The sequence below is a fragment of the Diabrotica virgifera genome, chromosome 2 (genome assembly GCF_917563875.1).
Source record: "Diabrotica virgifera virgifera chromosome 2, PGI_DIABVI_V3a".
In the NCBI taxonomy this organism is placed as follows: Eukaryota; Metazoa; Arthropoda; class Insecta; order Coleoptera; family Chrysomelidae; genus Diabrotica; species Diabrotica virgifera.
In genome coordinates this window covers 162,439,826-162,460,598 of record NC_065444.1, presented here as the reverse complement: position 1 = coordinate 162,460,598, position 20,773 = coordinate 162,439,826, and the positions used below count along the sequence as shown (strand labels likewise).

The following is a 20,773-nucleotide window of genomic DNA, read 5'->3' as shown; positions in this document are numbered from 1 at the left end:
CATCGGTCCAAAGTGATTATTTTTGAAAATAGTGTAGTGAAAAGGGCTTGGACGAGTCACCAATCACGAGTGTATGCAAATTTTGAATAGTCATATCTTAACCAATATGTGTGTTACAGAAAAACAAAAATACAAAATATTTAGAAAAGCAAAACAAACATTTTTTACCCTTTGATATTTTTGGTATCACTAATAATTTTTTATGTGATTTTTTTCAAAATAAAAAAATATATAAAACTAAATTTTTTCAAAAACGAGCACATTGAACCGATGAAACTTACAGATAATTTGAACAATACATAAGTAGAGGAACTTGTGAAGCGGTAACGATTAATTTCATTTGGGATGCTAATTAGGGGGTGATTTTTACAATTTTTTTACCAAAAAAAAAGGACCAACTTTAGTTTGACCCTATAATTTGCTTACTTTTGATGCTAAAAATATTTTTAAAAATAAAGCTTTTTTTTTAAACACTTTCAAAACGCTGTGGTGAGTTTTCCCCGAAAGTGTTTAATTTTTTGGTTATTTCACGTTGAAATATTTTATTTGGAATTTGACGAATAAGAGCCTAATTTTCATTAGTTAAAACTGTGCTTATACTGAGTCTACAGACTTTACACATACACTGTTTTTTTTACTATTTATAAGCTATATTTCCTAAGAATATTTTCTTCGATAAAATACTTCTTGAGTTAGGTAGTTGCTAAAAACCGTCGAAAACCGTATTTTTTTGTCGAAAAATGATCATATTCACTCTCAAATAACTCGAAAAGTATTGACTTGGTAATAAAAGAATGTGTGTATACTTTGTACGCACGTAAGAAGTTATACTTCTATTAAATATAATCTAACTTCATATTATGATTTCAACGAAATCAATATACCTATCTACCTTAAATAGTTTTTTGTATTGTATTTAAATATTAAACTAATTTTAGAAAGAACAAAAAGTATACCAAAAATTAAAATAAAAAAAAGGATAAGACTTTGACAGGATTTGAACACGGAACCTCTCGATCCCTAGGCGAATGCTCATACCGATCAGCTACCACGGCTTTTGTATTCAGTGGATCATTTCTCGGACATAATTACAATCTCGGTGACAGATACTTTAAATGAAAATAAACATTTTCAATAATACTTATTAGGAGGAAGACAAATCCACAGACATAAAAATTATAATAAATATATTTACTAAAAACACTAATAATATATTCTTTTCGCATAACTTAAAAGATGTAGCGACTATTTTTTAATACCATACTGTCCGTGTGCGCATGCGCCGGGAAATGTAAAAATTCACCCTCGTGCCTAAAGAAGTATAACTTCAAAAAACTCTATACAACAAAATCTGTTTAGAATCAATCAGTTTATCCAATTCCGGACTTATTCTGAAGTATGTTTTATCACCCCCGAGAAGGGATGAAAAACACTCCCAGGGCAAAAGCACACATCGGCACAATATCACTTTTTTTCTTTGGCATGTTAGCTAGGTGTGTGCCAAATTTCATGTCCATACAAGCGGTCCTTTAAAATTTACAGCAAAAATCGTGAGTAAATGGATTAAATATTTTACTCTAATTAAATAATATTCAGTCCATTTTATTGATTATGATTATATACTATGATAATATTCTTGTTAATTAATACATTGGTTGTATAGTATAGTAATTTCTAAAACATTTATACATATTTTAGGAAAGTGTAGCGATAGCGATGGAAAAGGAAATCGGTAGATTTGGACGTGATGATTGTTTTTTCTTCTCCCTGCCAAAAGAATTGGAAGCCAAAAAGGATTATATGGCTAAGATGCTGAGGGACGTTGGAATGATTCCTACTATTCCAGATGGAGGCTACTTTATGTTAGCCGATTATACTCCTATTGGTAGGTAATTTTTCCGTCCCAAAAATTATCTTAACTATGAAAACATTTTAGAGCATCATAATAAGAATTCCATGAAAGACTAATAATAACAGGAAAAAGACGATGACGAAATCTAGTGCAGTTATTGTTATGGTAAAACGACAGTGATACCTTTCGGTGTTACATTTGGTTAAGTTTTGTTCGACACTGTATATGACTATAACGGTTTGTTTAGAGTAAACTGCATAAAAATCTCTTTTGGTGTAGACATATTTGTCTGTTTTTCAATGTGCCTCCAGTAAGTTTTCATTCCATCGTTTTCTTGGTCTTCCCACTGATCGTCTTCCTATTAGGGAACCGTCTCGCCATCCTTACTACTACTCTATTTGTTGTCATTCGACTTAATTGGTCGTTCTCCAGTATTATTGATCTCCATTCTTTTGATATTATTTTTTGGATTATATTTATTAGTTGTTTAGTTAGATCTTGTCCTCCCTACTTTAGGAGTTCACTCGATATGCTGTCGTATCCTAGTGATTTTCTATTCTTTAATTTCCTTAATGCTTCCTTTATATATATCTCTCTCCTCAATGTTTATTTCTTGGTTTGTTGTCACTTCAGGTGTTGGTGGTTCATTATCGTCACCTTTAGCAAATAGAGATCGAAAGTAGTCTGACCATATTTCCTTCTGAATGTGTTTCGTTTTAATTAGTTCTTTCACCTCTTTTCATTGTCCTCTGATCCTGTTGTTTTCAATCTGTTTTAAAAAATCTGCCAGTGTTTTTTTTTATTTATTTGACTTACGTAGGTATTCGTTTCTGATGCATTTATATTCAGTGTTTGTATGCCTATTGTGTTTGTTTTGTTCTATGTTATAGAAAGATTTTTCTTCGCGCCATTTCATCTTCACTTCCTCTCTAAACCATGGGGTTTTCTTTTTTGATATGTTAGTATTCGTTACTTTTCTCTCTCCAATTGATTCTGTTGCTGCGTTAATTATATATGTTATCTTTGAGTTTTTCCCAGATTTCCTCGATATTAATATTTCAGTCTCAGTGATATTCTTTTTCTGTATAAATATTTCGTGGATTACCTATTTAGTTCTTCTGACAACTGATTTTTGTTGGTGTTATAGTGCCGTTCTCTTGGGTGTATATTTCATGACGATTCTTATTTTATATAATACTAGGCTATGGTTGCTACCTACATCGGCTGAGTTGCTGCCTACATCTTATGTATAAAAATACAGTAATTTAACAAACTTATAAACAATTTATAAACAAAACAATTGTTTATAACAAGTTTTTCAAAATTCGTATCTAAATTCACACACGAAATTAGTAATCAGCAGCCAAAAATACATAAGAAATACTTGGGTTTGCCCATCAGAATTGAAAAGGCCACGGTGAACTCTATTTGGCGACTGGACTAATATATGTACTGGGTGGTGAATTGGAAAACGGGCCATAGGAAATTCAATGTAAACTTCTAAACTGTTGAATTCCTGCTTCCCTAATTATTTTACATCAAATCACATAAGAAACTATTTGTAGAGGATTTAAATCTGTAATGAAAACAACTGTTAAAATTGATCTACCAATTAAACATATTCCAAAATTTTGTAAAAATATAATAAGATTTTAGACTATCACGCCAAAGTTAGGCCACACACAATGTCATAATGTTTTACGGTTGCGTTCGATCACAATGAAGTTATTCAATATTTGAACCGTCAGAATTTTTCTTTTATCGTTTATTGTTTAAAAAATAATAAATTTGATAAGATACCCTCAGTTGAGAAAACAGTATTATATACAATGGTATTATTAGAGGAACTGGTCCGAATATGGGCCCCCCATTTGTTTTTCTATTGAAACTTGCTTATTATATGTTTATAACAATGCTACATAACATTTATACATGCTATAAGACCTTAGAAAAACAACTACTAACTATGTATTTTTTATAATAAAGTTTATTTATTTTACGGATAATAATATGACGTGAGGCATATTTTTCTAACCAGGCCAGGATGTCTGAAATATGGGCCCCACTCAAAAACTAACAAAATTTTCTTTTGACGACAAAAATACGAAATAACCTAGCTAACAATTTATGCTTAAAGAATAATAAACATATCTGTGAAAAAGTAGAATAAAATTATCTGCAAAAATCGCAAACGTAAAGAGTCTTTTTCAGCTCCGGAACACTGTTCATGTGCCCAGAGATTGAACATTAAACATTGAACCCACGTTTCTCCTCTAGTGTCATCAGAAAACTGTTGTTCACAAAATAGACATGTGGCATCATTGCTTTCAGGAGAAGACTGGCCTATCTGTTCTACGTCAAGGTCTTCGTCAGCGGGCAAAAATTCCTCTTCCTCTTCTTCATCCGAACTGAATTTGGTTTTGATTTTTCTGTTGGGTTTCTTTACATTTTCTTTTGGCTTTAGCGCAGAAACTATTCTCTTCCCCTTTCCTTCCTTGGCCTTTACATTTTATTTTTATTCAACTGAAAAGACAGTTCTCTTCCCCGTTCTTTTTTTTATTTTCTTATATTCTCAATTGATAATTCAAGGTCTGATTTATACGGAGATGAAATTATAACTTGAGAACGAGAATTTTTTCTTCCTCTTGAAGACGCTCGCTTCGTAACTGATGGGACAGTTGAAAGAACGAATGGACTCATGAATGTTTTGAACGGTGTTCTGGCACAGTTGTTGCGTTCGTTGTGTTCCTTAATGGTTGATCTGGGTCTTTAGAATAACTTGGTCCTTGATCTTCTGAACGAACTGTTATTTTTTCTGAAGAAATTCGTTTTTGCAAGGTCGCTTGTCAATTCTTTCAAATAAATTTCAGTCAAATTAAAAGTTTTCTCAGATTTCAGTTTCTCAGTACTGATATCAGCATCAGAAAAAATGGTTATATTTATTGGCCCTATTTCAGTTACTTTAAAACCATTCTTAGCTATATCTGCCGCCTGGAATTTCATAAATAATGGCTTTTCCAATAGTTCTGCTAGATTTATGCGAGCGGTCTGAATATCCCACATAACAATTTCATGTTCTTAGTAGATTCATAGAACATACTTTTCAGAAAAAGTATATACTAAGAATATGCGTAATTACCATTGCGAATGTGCAGAGCACATACTGAGTATATACTACATTACAGTACTTAAACGTTCCATGTATATACTTAGAATGTACTACCGCACTTCTTCTCAGTATATACCAAGAATATACTTTTTAGGATATTCTAAGAAGGTGCTATAAACCTTCTATTTATATACTTAGAATGTACTACCTCACATCTTTTAGTATATAGGAAGAATGTACTTTTTAGTATATGGGAAGAATATTACAAGGAAGTGCTATATTGCTCAGAAGCATGTTTTCAGCATCACCGAATCTCATCCTAGGTTCTACTTTCTACTAAATTTACATATTACATATGAGAATGTAGTTAGTACATTCTACAATATTACTTAAAAAGTAAATATAAAATATTATATAAATTTTAGTTAGTTATATCAATATTATATAGGTAAGTAGGTATATATATTTAGTTATTATGTGCATATAAAAATAAAAATGCTGAATATATAAATTTATATATTCATATTCATATACCTATCGTACCCAAATAAATATTATGTAACATATGTATGTAAATAACTAAAATTTATATGTTGCTTATATATGTACCTATATACATACTTACTATTTAAGTAATATTGAAGTACCAAAATGAATTTTTTATTTGTAAGTTGACAGCAAACAAAATAAAACGTTTAATTATGCATGTTCCTATTCCTGGTTGAAATACTTGGTCTTCCTCACAACACAGCATAGACATTGTTAGTGTTAAGTGTAGACACAAATGCCAAATGCCTATTCAGTAACTATTTTCATATTTTGTATTTTTCCTTTGTTCCCAACCCCCTACCCGCTAACCCCTATGCAGGTATGCAGCGGTCGTTTCCGCTTTGTTTGTGCCGGTTGTGGGTTTTGGCTCAGCCACACAGCTTACCTGAATGTCAATTCCATGTAAAAATAAAATTCTTCATAAGAATACTCAATAAACTTAATCAAAATAGTAAATGCATTTCAGTTATGAAAGCGAAACGACAATTTCTCCTTTTTCGTTAATACAATTAATTCTTAAACATTTTTACCATACAATTAAAACAATTTTAAATAATGAATTCGGTAGTTTAATTAATAGTACCTACATACATAAATTTTTAAATTTCATTAATTATTCTTAACGAAGTTGATAATCTATAGGCTAACATTATTCTTCCTATACATACATATATATTATTTTTAAGATATTTTAAAAGTATCTACTTATAAGTATGTGTTAAGTATGTACTTATAAGTATGTGCTAAGAATATTCGGTAAAAGTATATTCTGAGAATAGTATCTACTTATAAGTATGTGTTAAGAATGTACTTATAAGTATGTGCTAAGAATATTCGGTAAAGGTACATTCTAAGAATAAACTTTTACGAATATTCCGAGTTACTACGTACACGAATGTACTCAGTATATTCGGTACGAGAATATACTTTAAAGTATGTGCAAAGAACATGAAATTTAGAATGTTTTTTAAGGTACATGCTATGCTTGTACTACGCATATACTAAAAAGAATATACTCTGACGAATGTTGGTAGTATATGCTTAGAACATGATACGAACATCATTGTTATGTGGGATGGGCCCCTAGCCTATATTTACGTCACACAAGGGGCCCATATTTCAAAATATGTACGTTCAAGAAAAATATTAGCCTATGATTTTGTAATTATTTTTTGTTCCTAACCTACATTAAAACCATTTTCCTTCCTTTTTCTGCCACACAAGCATAATATATCAATTCCGAAACAATGTCAATACACACAAATATTATGTAATACAAACTTACTCAATAAAATTTTTTCAAAAGTCAAAATCAGAGGGTCTACACTGTGTAACAACAACATATGTACTGGTCGAGGAATCTGTAAATATATGACAAGAAATGGGCCTTCTAGTATATTTGGGCATTTTCTAACAGATAGCACTACTTGTTTCATAGATAGTGGGGTGGCCCATATAAAATACATAGCCCATATTCGGACCAGTTCCTCTAATAAAGATGTTTTATTCAATCAATAGAGTGCGCACTGTCAGTTAAATAGTAAAGTGGGTCTAAATTTTACACACATACCTACCTACTGTGGCAAATGTATCATATTTTTCAAAATTTTAGAATGTGTTTAAATCGTAGAATAATTTTAACTTTTGTTTTTAATACAGATTTTAATCCTCTACAAATATCTTTCCATGATTTTTGATGTAAAATAATTAGGGAAGCAGGAATTTAACAGTTTAAAATTTTACATTGATCTTCCTATGGCCCGCTTTACGATTCACCACCCTGTATAAAATGAAATGTATATAAAAATCAGATGAGTAATATTCGAAATAAACATTAATGTGGAAACGAAATGAGCTAAATTCTCACTGCTGCAGCATTACAAGAAAGCTCAAATTAAACATATGTACATATAAGATAGATAACAGATTTACTTTTTTACTTAGCATTATTCTTCTAGAGTCAAAAGTTGATATGAATTCGGAAAAGGATAAATACAAGGACTACAGATTTACCAAATGGATGATCAAGAATCTTAAACTCCTTGGAATACCCGTTTCAGCATTTTATAGCGAACAACATAAACATTTAGCTGAAAACCATGCCCGTTACTGTTTTATAAAGGTAAAGATTTATGTTGTATTGAAATACAAATCATCAGCTTTAGTTATACAGCCCTTTTCAAGTCTTATAATGTTCTTAGGTTTGCCCTTAGTTAGTTTTTAGAGGTATCTCTTTGTTATTTGCTGCATTGGAGTCTTAATCATTTACTCCAATCGAGTTACTACATAGTTATATATTTTTGAGGCCTCACATTGTTCTTTTACTTACATAATGTAGTTATAGTATTTTTACTACAAAAGCGATATTACGTAGGTCAAAATTTTTGACGTAAGAGAACTGTCAAAACATTAGAATGTGACTTTTCATTATTGCCATGTTTATTATAAAGTCACATTCTAATGTTTTGACAGTTCTCTTACGTCAAAAATTTTGACCTACGTAATATCGCTTTTGTAGTAAAAATACTATACAATTTATTTTGATAAATCAGGTTCACTATAGAAAAAAGGTTAGATCCCACATTTATAGGACCTCTGTCATAATACGTGTTTTCCCAAAATTTTAGTATAAATAATTTATGTTTAAGGGGAACGGTACAAAATGCAAAGTTTTGACGCCTGTCAAAATTTTCAATGTGTTTTAAATGTATTCATTTTTTTCGAATCCTGAGAAAACTAATGAGTATTTTTGAAAAATTTAAAGACAGAATGAAAGATTACTTTATTACCGAGGGTCGAAAGTCCCTTAGAATAAATGAAAAGTTTCTTTTGAATGAAATATTTGCAATTAAAAATCACACTAAATTTTCTCTTTAATTTTCACCCCTGTAACTTATTAAAATAAACATTATAGAAGTTTTCAGGGACGTTCTGCCTTCAGTAATAATGTAATCTTTCATTCTACGTTTAAATTTTTCAAAAATATTTATTAGTTTTCTCAGGTTTCGAAAAAAATAAATACGTTTAAAACACATTGAACATTTTGACAGACGACATTTTGCGCCCTTGCCCGTAAATGGCAAAACTGGAAATATGTAGGTATGGTTCGCGCGCAGATCGGTGGGAATCTGTAAAAATATTTTTATCAATGTTTGGTATATGTTTATGTAATTTGAGTATCCGGCACTTTGAAGATAACCACTTATTGCGTCGGTTTTAATCTCTTCTGTGTCATATTACCGATAACTGACTGCGGAATAAGAGGTCCGGACTTTCTCACAATAACTTTTGCGAACGTAATAATTATTATTGGAATGGGAATAATGTTTAATCTGCTAATCACTTTAACCGAATTTGAAAGTTTGTGAATCATAGATATATCATGTTTTGATAAATTAATATTTATGACTGCAAATAGTTTGTTGTGAGCAAGACATACCGTTAAAACCGTTATTCGTTATTCAGTTGTATTTCAAGCTTAGCCTAGGCTGGGATATATTGATTTGCATGTGCTTCTTGTAGGGAAAATTTTTTAATATTTAAAAAATTCTTTAACTAGTTGCGTGTACTTGTTGCAGTGAAAATTATTTTATTATGTAATTCTTTGAAAAAATCTTAAATTCGTTGAGTGTGCTTGTTGTAGTGAAAATTCGTTAATTAATTCTTTTAAAATTTTTTTATTTAGTTGCGTGTGCTTGTTGTAGTGAAAATCATCATCATCAATGGCGCTACAACTCTTCGTGAGTCTTTGCCGCGTTTACTGTTGCTTTCCATGTTTGTCGGTCCTGTGCCACTAATTTCCATTGTCGCACTCCATTTTCTCTAGATCTTCTTTGACAGCATCTTTCCACCTTTTTCTAGGCCGCCCTACAGACTTTCTTCCATCTGGCCTTTCCCAGACCACATTGTTTATAAGGCGATTGTCGTTACTGCGTATCACATGCCCTGCCCATCTGAGTCTATTGGCCTTTACATATCTGACTAGATTTTTTTTCTGAATAGACTCTAGCTCGTTATTGTATCTGCGCCTCCATCCGTTTGTCACGCTGTCTCTGCAAGGGCCATATATCATTCGAAGGATTTTACGTTCTCACACCAGCAATTTATTAACTTCTCTTTTTGTTAGCGTCCATGTTTCGCTTCCATACGCGACTGCTGGTCGTATTATGGTCTTATATATCTGGATTTTTGCACCTCGTGAAAGAAGTTTTGACTTCATTAGATGTTGCATTGCAAAGAAAGATCTGTTTCTTGCCATTATTTTCGTTTCAACTTCTTGCTCTAATTTGTTGTCATTTGTGATTGTTGCTCCTAGATATTTAAATTCTTTAACCACTTCGAACTTGTGATCGTTTATAGTAATGTTTTGCCTTATTCGCCGACGTTCTTGTTTTGAGACGACCATGTATTTTGTTTTGTCTTTATTTATTTTGAGACCGATGTTTAATGCAGCTTCTTCAAAGCTCGAGAAAATATCCTTAATTGTTATCCTGTTGTAGTGATAAATTAAAATGTGGCGTCCTTGGGAGAACAATAATTCCGAGTATGAAGTTGGAGCACCAATAGAAGATCCCTATCAATTAGAAGATTTACAGGGCGACTTAACTTTTATGTAATGGACAATGTACATATGCATGATTTTCTGTTTAAAATCATAACTTTTTTTATTTTAATTGGAGCAACATTGATAAATCATTGTAAGAAATTTTAAAGCACAATACGGCCCTGTTGATATACCAGATTACTCACACAATCACACAATGTTGCCAAACTTAATTTTGTTATTTTCAGTGTAAATCTTTTCCACCAATTTCCGAGGGTTCAATACTCTGAGCTAATTAGCAAAGTTCATGGAAAAGTTATTTACCCGCAATTTTATTGCTGGAATCAAATTATAAGATCCCATATAAGATTTTAAGAGTCGTAGGTCGACTATGCTGGTGTGAACATCGATTTCGACAGTGGAAGCTTGTATTAAATTTAAATGTCTTAAATTTGCCGAGAAAAGTGTAGTTAATATTGCTATTAGTTAGAGGAAGCAATTTTTATTTTTATAAAAGTGCACAAAATTTTTGTAACTGCAAAAAGGAGTTAGAAATTTAATATCATTACGAATACCTGTGCGTTGTTGCCAAATCGGTCTGTGAATTAAACAGAATGAGTAGAAGTAGAAGTTCATCTACAACAGCTATACTGGATGAACAAAGTATTGAAGTTATTGTTAACAAGCTGACACCTATTTTATCCACCAAAGTAGATCCACAAACTTGATAAACTAGAAAAAACATTAAATGAAGTAAGTACAAAACTGTCAACATTAGAAACTTCCGTAAATTCTAATAAATTGGAAATCACATTTACAAAAGCTAAAATAGAAGATATAGAACAGAAGTTCAGAGCAAGTAGTATTAGCATTATGGGTCTCAAAGAAGAAGAGGATGAAAATTTATTATCGAAAGTGAAGACCGTTTTTAATGACACCATGAGCATGAATATTAAATGTTCACCGTGGGAAATATATAATGTTTTTAGAATAGGCAAAAAAGAAGGAGGTAAACCGAGATCAATTATTGTTGAACTTGTATCATTTCTAAAAAAGAAAGAGCTACTTTCAGGCCGTAAAGCGCTCAAAAATTCTAATATATCTGTTAACGAAAACTTAACATCTAAATGTTATCAACTTTTACGTGCTGCTAAGCAAAAATATGGCAATCAAGCAGTTTGGTCTAGGAACGGAAGAATATATACAAGACTGGACAACAATTGTTGTGCAGATCAAAGACTTAATTGATTTAAGTTGAAGTGGTAGGAAGCGCTTGGTCACAAAAACTTGTAAAGTATTTTTTTTTTTTTTTTTGAGTGAATTTGATGGCCTTGGCCGAGCCAATTAGCCAGACATTTTGTTATTTTAAAAACAAACAAATTTGATTTTTCAATCAGAGGAATTTTTTCTGTATTTCTAACTCTAAATACATAACAAACTAACATTATTATCTACAATTATTATCTAAATAATACTCTGTTTTGGTTGTTCATTTTTTTTTGTAAATTTTTATTTTTTTTTGTATTTTTTTTTGCATTTTTTTTATATTGTTAATTTGTTTTTTTTTATTAATTTTTTTATTGTTATTTTTTATAAATTGTTTTTTTTACTACGCTAAGAGTAAAGTATTTTGTTCTTTTTATGTTAACAGTAAAATGTTTATAATGAGGCTTTGTAAACGATTAGTTTCCAATTACTTTAAAATATTTTAATCTATTAGAATTTCATGTATTATTTCTGTTGTCAAGCTAAATTAATTAATTACTGAGTTAATGGGAATCATAAAAAAGTATTGTCAGTTTAATCAAGTTATTTTCTTATCCAAGAATACGTATTAAAATATATTTCTTTTTTTTTTTATTTAATTGGTATAATAGTCTAGTTGATTCTTATTTTATGGGTTCGCTAAAAGCCGCCAAATTTTTTTATCTTTTGTTTTTCTTTTTTGGGTTCTTTGTTTTTATATTAGAATACTGAGATTACTCGTTTAATAAATAAACAGAGATTTACGTATTATGTATTATTAAGATTTATTGACTTTATTTATTTTTTATATACTTTTATAACGTACATTATTTAGGCATATCTTATTAAATTGAAAGGCTTGCACTGTGAGATCCTTGTGGATACCTATTACCTTTTATATTTCTTTGTACAAAACGTATACATACATATAGACAGATTCTATCTTAACGTTATTTAACTTTATTAATTTTTATTTTTTTTTCCTCTTTTTAAGTGTTACTAGTTTAATTTAATTTAAAATATCTATAACTACGCATTACCAAAATTGTAGGGGTCTGCGTACCAAGACAGCAGAATTTATCCAAAATTTACATTCAGAGTCTTACGATTTTATTATATTAACAGAGACATGGTTAGCTAATGATATACAGGATGGAGAGTTATTTAATAAAAATTACGTTGTATACAGAAAGGACAGAAATTTAAAAATTACAGGTAAAACAAGAGGAGGCGGTTCTTATAGCAGTAAGTAGAAAATTTAGTTCTTCGGAAATTCAGGTAGACACTCCTCTAGAAACCTTATTTGTTAACGTTAAGGTGTTTGGAAATACTATTATATTAAACTCTACATACATTCCTCCAGCATCTAAATTAGTTGTGTACCACGAGTATGCTAATTTATTTGAACGATTGGATCAGTTTGTTGACAACAGTACATATATTTTATTGGCGGGTGATTATAATATACCACAAATAAATGGTATAAACTACCAGTTTAATGATCGAAATGAAGTAGAAAATATAATTCAAAATTTAATGTTGTCGTATAATTTAAAATCATATAATAATGTCGTAAACATTGATAATAGGACACAAGATTTGATCATGAGTAATTTTTGTATCAAGGTCGAAGAAAGCATATCACCATTAGTAAAAATAGATATAAGACATCCTTCATTGGAAATAGAATTTAGTATGAAGAAAAGTAGTTTTAAAAAATGTAATAATTTAGAAAGTAGATATAATTTCAATAAAGCAAATTTTAAGCTTATTTATGAATTGTTAAGGGACTTTAATTGGGAATTATTAGGTCAGTTTGAAAATGTTAATGATTGTGTGTCGTATTTTTATCAAATATTATATAATATTCTAGATATAACGGTACCAAAATTTAATATAAAACCAAAAAACTGCAAAATATTTCCGCCTTGGTTTAATAGTGATATTATAAGTGATTTAAAAGTAAAAGAGTTTTATAGGCGCAGAAGGAATCAATCAGAAGATTTTCAGGTAAAATACAGTGAAAAAAGAAAGGAAATTAAATTAAAAATTAAAAATGCATATAATGCTTATCTTGGAGATATACAGGGTAATATAAAAAGAAGCCCGACACTTTTTTGGAATTTTGTAAAAAATAATAGGCAAACCAGCAATTCCGATGGTACTTTTCAGGTTGAGAATAGGGACGTATCCGATCCTAAAATTATAACAGGCGAGTTCGCTGATTACTTTTCTTCGGTCTATGATAATGATTCCTCGTATAATAAAGATGTAATTACCGAAAAAATGCGTGAATTACCCCTACAATTTTTTGATAACATTCATTTTGAGACGATTAGCACTACCGATTTAGAAAAAGCGTTTTATAAATTGAAACCGAAAAGGTCTTCTGGCCCTGACAATATTCCTTGTTATATTTTTAAAGGATGCAGGGATTGTTTGATGTACCTACCCATTGATGGTAATATTTAATAAATCATTAAGCTCCGGCGTTTATCCAAACGAATTTAAACAAACCAAGATTGCGCCAATACTTAAAAATGGTGATAAAAAATATGTCAAAAATTATAGACCAATTGCGGTCCTAAATTGTATAGAGAAAATTTTTGAATTCATTTTACATGATAAGTTGTACAACAGTTTTAAACATTTGATCTCAGCTGAACAACACGGCTTCTGTAAAAGGAGATCAGTTGAAACAAATCTCTTGACATTCGTTAATAAAGTAAGGGAGAATATAGACAATAAAATACAGGTAGATTGTATATATACAGACTTTGCAAAAGCTTTTGATAAAGTAAGTCACGACAGTTTGTTATGTAAACTAAAGTACTATGGAATTAGCGAACATTTATTAAATTTTTTTATTTCGTATCTAAGATTACGAACTCAGGTAGTATCATATAAAAGTGAATTGTCACACATATTTTTAAGTGGATCAGAAGTTCCCCAGGGATCTAATTTGGGACCACTCCTTTTTTCAATATTTATAAACGATTTACCTTCACAAGTAACATCCGATTGCTTGTTATACGCAGACGACTTCAAACTATTTCGTAAAATTGAAAACATAAATGATTACTTAGAGCTTCAAAATGATATAGATAATATTTGTGAGTGGTCCTTACGGAATAAGTTGTTATTTAACTTATCAAAATGTAAAGTATTAACATTTAACACAAATAAAAACCCTTATCATTATATATATTTTATGCAAAATTCACAGTTAGAAAGAGTGACTTCTGTATGTGACCTCGGCATTTGTTTTCAAAATGATTTGAAATTTAATCAGCACATAAATAATATTGCTAAAAAATCGCACCAGTTACTAGGTTTTTTAAAGAGGACAACATATGCATTTACAAACACTGAAATAATACAATATTTATATTTTTCTCTAGTGCGTAGTAAACTTGAATTTGCTAATGTAATATGGAATCCTACACAGCTAAATTTAAACCGTTCTATAGAAGTAGTCCAAAACAAATTTTTAAAATATTTGTACTTTAAAAAACATAGAACCAATCCCGAATATGCTTCATATGATCATATCAGAAAAGAATTTGGTATAATAAAACTTGAGTATAGAAGAAGAGTTTTTGCCATTACGTTTCTTTTTAAAATATGGAATTATTTAATCTATAGCTCCTATCTTATGTCTCAAATAAACCTTTATGTAAAACCACGTAGTATACGCCCTCGTCAACAGACTTTTTTAGTAAATGATGATAGACCGATAACTCGACTATGTCATATACACAATGACTTCTTTTTTTCTGTAACTATATATTTGGCACAAATCTACCAAAATTTAAGCGTGAAATCAAAGGGATATACACTAATGATTAAATGTTGTCGCATTAGTACCTCACTCTTAATATTATCACATGCTTATGGTGAATATTTTATTTTAAGTTTGTGTTAACATCTATATATACTTTCAAAAACATAACATCAAAAACCAACCAAATATGTGGGTAAATACTTGCTGTCTTGGTGAGCTCCCTATGCACGAATAGGTATACGCAGGTTATTTCTGTTCTTGATATAAATGCACTTTTTTTTTTCTTTTTTTTTATTATTAAACGTTTTTTTTTTGTTTTTATATGTATACGTTTACACCTTATAATATTTATAATATTTAAGTTCTTTACGTTTTTTCTTTTTTTTGTTATTTGATTTCAATATAATCGTTGTAATAATGTATAGAAACATGTAATTAGGCTTTGCCTGTTGGTTTCTTAAATAAATAAATAATAAATAAATAAATATTAATAATATAGGTATGCAAAGTCCGCAAATAGTATGCTACTTTTTTTATAAACAAAATGGCGCCGACAAATCGTATTTTTTTCAATTATTGCTCTATAACATCCTTGTTTACCTGTGCATCATCTTTTTCCCTATCGCTTTTCCCATTCATTGCCTTGGTCGTCATTGTTGTGTGTCCAGTCTCATTATTTTCTATTACTTTTTTGGAGTCTTTTCCCCGATGTTTCTGTGAATTTGTATAATTTTCTCATTATTATGGTCCCATTTCCACTCCTTCCCATTAATCTCCAGTTTCATATATCCTATCTTCGTAGTATTACCTTTGTCTTTTTCTTCTTTTGCCATTTTCCTAATTTTTGCTTGTATTTCCCTTTCCTTTTGTGATGTATCGAGCTCTCGGACTATTCAATCACGAGACGAACCGCGAAGTGCGCGCTTTAAGCATACTTGGCCTTACATTTTTGTCTAAAGAAAAACTTACTGGGGGACCCCGGTAAGATCCCAAATCCGTGTTAAATACATCTGGGTATTCTTCTGGATAATTAATAATGGAATAAATCTGACTTACCCCTGCTATGGTTAATCCTAACCTCTCAAACCAGTTTCTACCCAGAAGGCTGGCGCGGTTTCCTTCCGTGACTATAAGTGGAAGCTTGGCTGACCGTTGACCCCTTTGCACCTCCACTAGACACTGACCCAGTATGGGTATCACTGTATTTTGATAATCGCGTAGAATAGCACTGGATTGATTTAATTTAGGTCGATTTTCACTAAATATTTTATGGTTGGTCGATTTGCTAATCACTGAGAAACTTGCGCCCGAATCAACCTCCATTTTCACATTTTTGTCATTGAGTAGCACGTCTACTAAATATTTACCGGTAATACTATCAGACGTCACGTTAAATAACGAAAAATTATAGTCGCTACTTTGATAACAAACACTTTGAGTATTTCCCGAAACCGGCTCGGTATTTGATGTCGATTCCTCGGTAGTCTGATGCACTTTGCGTCTTTGATTTTGGTCTTTCTTTTCACCAAAACAAGCTATTTCAATGTGTCCAATTTTCCTGCAAAATGTACAGGTTGATTTAATGTGTTCACAATGTTCAGGAGAATGTTCCTTTTCGCACCGAAAACACTTTCCGTTCGCGATCAGCTGATTTTTGTTTTGATTGTCCTGGCTGATTTCTACGAAAACTTACTGCGTTCACCTCTGTGTTCCACTCACTCTCCCGTAACACCTGCATACTTTGAACAGCCACTTCGTGTGCCAGGCACATGTCTTGTGCGTCTTTAAGTTTTAACTTTTCTGTGGCGAGCAACTTTTGCTGTAAGGTCTCATCAAAAATCCCACAGACTAATCTATCTCGTAGCATTGTGTCCAGGGCAGTTCCGAAACCACATGGCTCTGCCAATTTTCGCAATTCTTTTAGATACACAGAAATTGTTTCACCAGTTTGCTGATTTCGCCTATAAAACTTGAATCTGCAGACAATTTCAGACGTTTTTGGCGCAAAATGTTTTTTCAACTCTGCAGTGATCTCTTCGTAGCTCGAATCACAACTTTTGCTGGTGCAACCAAAGACCTTATAATTTCATAAGTATTTGCCCCACACAGACTCAGAAATGTGGCTCTTTTCTTCTCTGGATCGGTAATATTATTGGCCGTGAAGAAAAAATCCATACGTTCGACGTAGGAGTCCCATTTTTTTTGCTCACTAATATTGAAATTTTCTATGCTTCCGTAAGCTGCCATGTTTACTAACCTAATCTTCGGCGAGCAACTTTTGCTGTAAGGTCTCATCAAAAATCCCACAGACTAATCTATCTCGTAGCATTGTGTCCAGGGCAGTTCCGAAACCACATGGCTCTGCTAATTTTCGCAATTCTTTTAGATACACAGAAATTGTTTCACCAGTTTGCTGATTTCGCCTATAAAACTTGAATCTGCAGACAATTTCAGACGTTTTTGGCGCAAAATGTTTTTTCAACTCTGCAGTGATCTCTTCGTAGCTCGAATCACTAACTTTTGCTGGTGCAACCAAAGACCTTATAATTTCAAAGTATTTGCCCCACACAGACTCAGAAATGTGGCTCTTTTCTTCTCTGGATCGGTAATATTATTGGCCGTGAAGAAAAAATCCATACGTTCGACGTAGGAGTCCCAATTTTTTTGCTCACTAATATTGAAATTTTCTATGCTTCCGTAAGCTGCCATGTTTACTAACCTAATCTTCGGCGCGCGCACTTCGCGGTTCGTCTCGTGATTAAATAATCCGAGAGCTCGATACATCACACTCCTCCCTCTTAGATGAATTTACTCATAGTCCTCCAAATACTTTGGAGGTTTTCTTATTCGAGCGGGTGGCTTCTTGACTTCAGAGACCTGCTCTCCAAGTTCTGGTTCTGGATCTACCAAATCGTAGGGATGCTGGAAAAGCTGTGGCGGAGTTTCGCGTATTCCCGTTTCCATCGAGGTTGACGGTGTAACTTCGTCTGTGGTTTCCTGGTCACATACATGAGTTCTTATTTGGTCAGAATGACGACGTAAAATTTTACCATCAGGTGTTTGAACTTTGTAGCTTAATGGTCCGGTGGTTTCAATTATTTTGGAAGGAAGCCACTTTTATCCCATCCTCGTCGCCAGTTTAAAGTACGAGCCTGGGTTGACATAATATCCAATTAATACAACAGTAATTTGGAATTACTACCCGTTTTTTTAAGCATAGGTACATGTTACGTAAATATAACTAATTGCATGTAAACAATGGGTGCGTTCGGACGACCATAGCGGCTGGCTGCCAGCAGAAATCGGCTGAGTGGTTGCATCCAGCCGTGATAGGGAAAGCTTAGTAAATCTCTCAGCGGCTGGCTTCCAGCGGTGACGTCTGACAGCTACTGCTGGCTCAGCTGTCCAGCCGCTGTGGTCGTCCGAACGCACCCAATAATGCATGAGGACGCCATGCCAATATGAAAGTCCTTCGCGCATGTGTGTGTCTAATCTACGGCGCGCGCACTTCGCGGTTCGTCTCGTGATTGAATAGTCCAAGAGCTCGATACATCACACCTTTCTTGTTAAATCTGATTCTATATACACCTTTTGTCCCTGTAGATTCTTCAGTTTTCCTTTGTTTTTTAGTACACTTGCTTATCCGTTAGGTTTTTCATTTCTGCTACAAAAATTTGGTCTTCGATCTTCACCGCTCCTCTCAGTTTGACCTGTAATTTCAGATTTCTTCCTATGAAGTGTTCTACTGACTCCTTTACTGGTTTTCTGTCGTTAGGATCCAGTGTTAGGCCCTTTAATACTATATTATTATTTCTAAATTTTTTGTTTTTTTAGCTCTTTAATATATTCCATCGTTTCCTTTTGGTCTTTCCGTATGGTTCTTATTTCTGCCATCATTTCATCATTTTTCCACATAACTTCCCGCATCATTTTTATCATCTCTTCATTTGTATTGTTGCTTTTATTCGGTGTTCGTCTCGTCATATTACTCTTTTCAAAATACAATTCATCCCCTTTATATTCTTTATTCTTAGATTCTTCGTCGCTACTATATTCGTTCCTTCTATTGGTTTCCTTTCGAATTGTTCCGCCACTGGCCATTTTAAATTAAATTAGTAGATGTTATCGTCAGCACTAATATAAATATTATTATATACACTTTAAAGTCTATTTTTTATTTCGCACAAGTACACTTTTTATCTTTAACGATTATCAATAACGATAGGTCTTTTAAAACCGGTGTTTTTATTGTGATAGGTTTCGATTCCGAATTTACCTTATCGCCAAACTCACCGGCCGCACAACTTCTCGCTTTGCCTGCCAAACTCGAACTTTGAATAGAGGTTCGAATTGCCTCGAATTTTGGTTTAAAATATCTTTATTTTGACATTTTCTTGAAGCTTTGGATTTGCAGTTCAAGTATTTCGCTATCGAAAAGAGGTCTACTGACTTCTTATTACTTCGTATAGAGGTCGATGATGTAGTAAAATGCTGAGGCGATCGTCACGAACATCGCGTCACGAAATAGTTAGAAGAGTCAATTTAAGAGTGACGAGGGGAGTTCCCGTTATACAACATGTAAACTTTTGCTATTTTAATAAAATCTGTAACAAGGGTATTAACTAACAGTGGATATACGTACTATAAAGCGGTGATTTTAAAAAAAATTTAACATAAAAAAATAATAAAATTATTTTATTCAACTTTAAAAATATTATTTAAAATTTCAAAATACTTGTGTTTTACTGAGTCTGGTGGCTCGAACAGAGCTACCCGTCACACGTCTACTGTAAGTACCATCTTTTTGTTTTAGAGTGCCGAAACTCTCAAAAAGGCTGAGACTATATTACAAGAATGGAAAAAAACCTGGTAAATGGATGTGTTAACTACTTAGTAATCTGCTATGTTGCTAAAAAATCTCCTGGAATAAATTTGTATTATTTTTTGTATACATAAAATAACAAAAATAAAATTTTTAGCAATCATCAATTATTATTTTTGTACAGTAACCCTTACATCAAAATATATTGTCTTTTTTCCTTACCGTAAACATGGCCTACTTTGCCCAGTGGGTTCAACTTTGCCCACTGTAAGGGTTATAATATTTGTAAAAAAAAAATACTTGGCAACATAACAAAGTACCACAGACGTTTACGCGCGCACTAAGAAACTTGCATAAATCCAAACAGTGTAATCTAACCTGTGTGAGTGAAGTGTAATGCTTGTAATAAGGTAAGAAATTTGAACACGTGTTTGTAGTTTTTTTAGGGTAAAAGCTAAGCACTGCTGGGTATACACCAGTAGGAATATTAACTAAATATTTGTTTATACGCCTTATTTAGTATTGTTTTAACTGAATTTGAGATGAAACGTTTATCAGGGATTACATGTTTCTCCTTTATAAAATAAAATCCAAGTGGGCAATGTTGTCCTGTCATTTGTCATTAATTTTTTATTTTTTTATATAAAATGTTTTAGGGGCATTTAAAAGGAAACGGAGGTGTGCTTTTGAGTTTAACGCCACAAAGTATTAATTTTTACGTAAAACAGCATGTCAGTATTTACCTAATTGTTTTTTTTTTTCGTTCAAGGACCAATCAAAATTCCAAGAAAAAGCAGAAAAAAATTGGGAGCAAGGCAGTATGTAAACTACTCTGAAACCATGCTTGAACGAGCTGTGGAAGCAGTGAG

General features: G+C 32.1%; 1 protein-coding gene across 1 annotated transcript in view; it reads left to right on the top strand.

Annotated features, from left to right (window-relative positions):
* Positions 1-20,071, top strand: part of LOC114330702 (kynurenine aminotransferase-like) — a 72,044-nt gene extending 51,973 nt beyond the window's left edge. The window contains exons 7-9 of the mRNA XM_028280117.2: positions 1,699-1,885; positions 7,469-7,632; positions 19,896-20,071. Coding sequence (XP_028135918.2) covers positions 1,699-1,885; positions 7,469-7,632; positions 19,896-19,955 — 411 coding nt within the window. The 3' untranslated portion in view covers positions 19,956-20,071. The remainder of the gene's footprint in view (positions 1-1,698; positions 1,886-7,468; positions 7,633-19,895) is intronic.
* Positions 20,072-20,773: the final 702 nt, after the last annotated feature.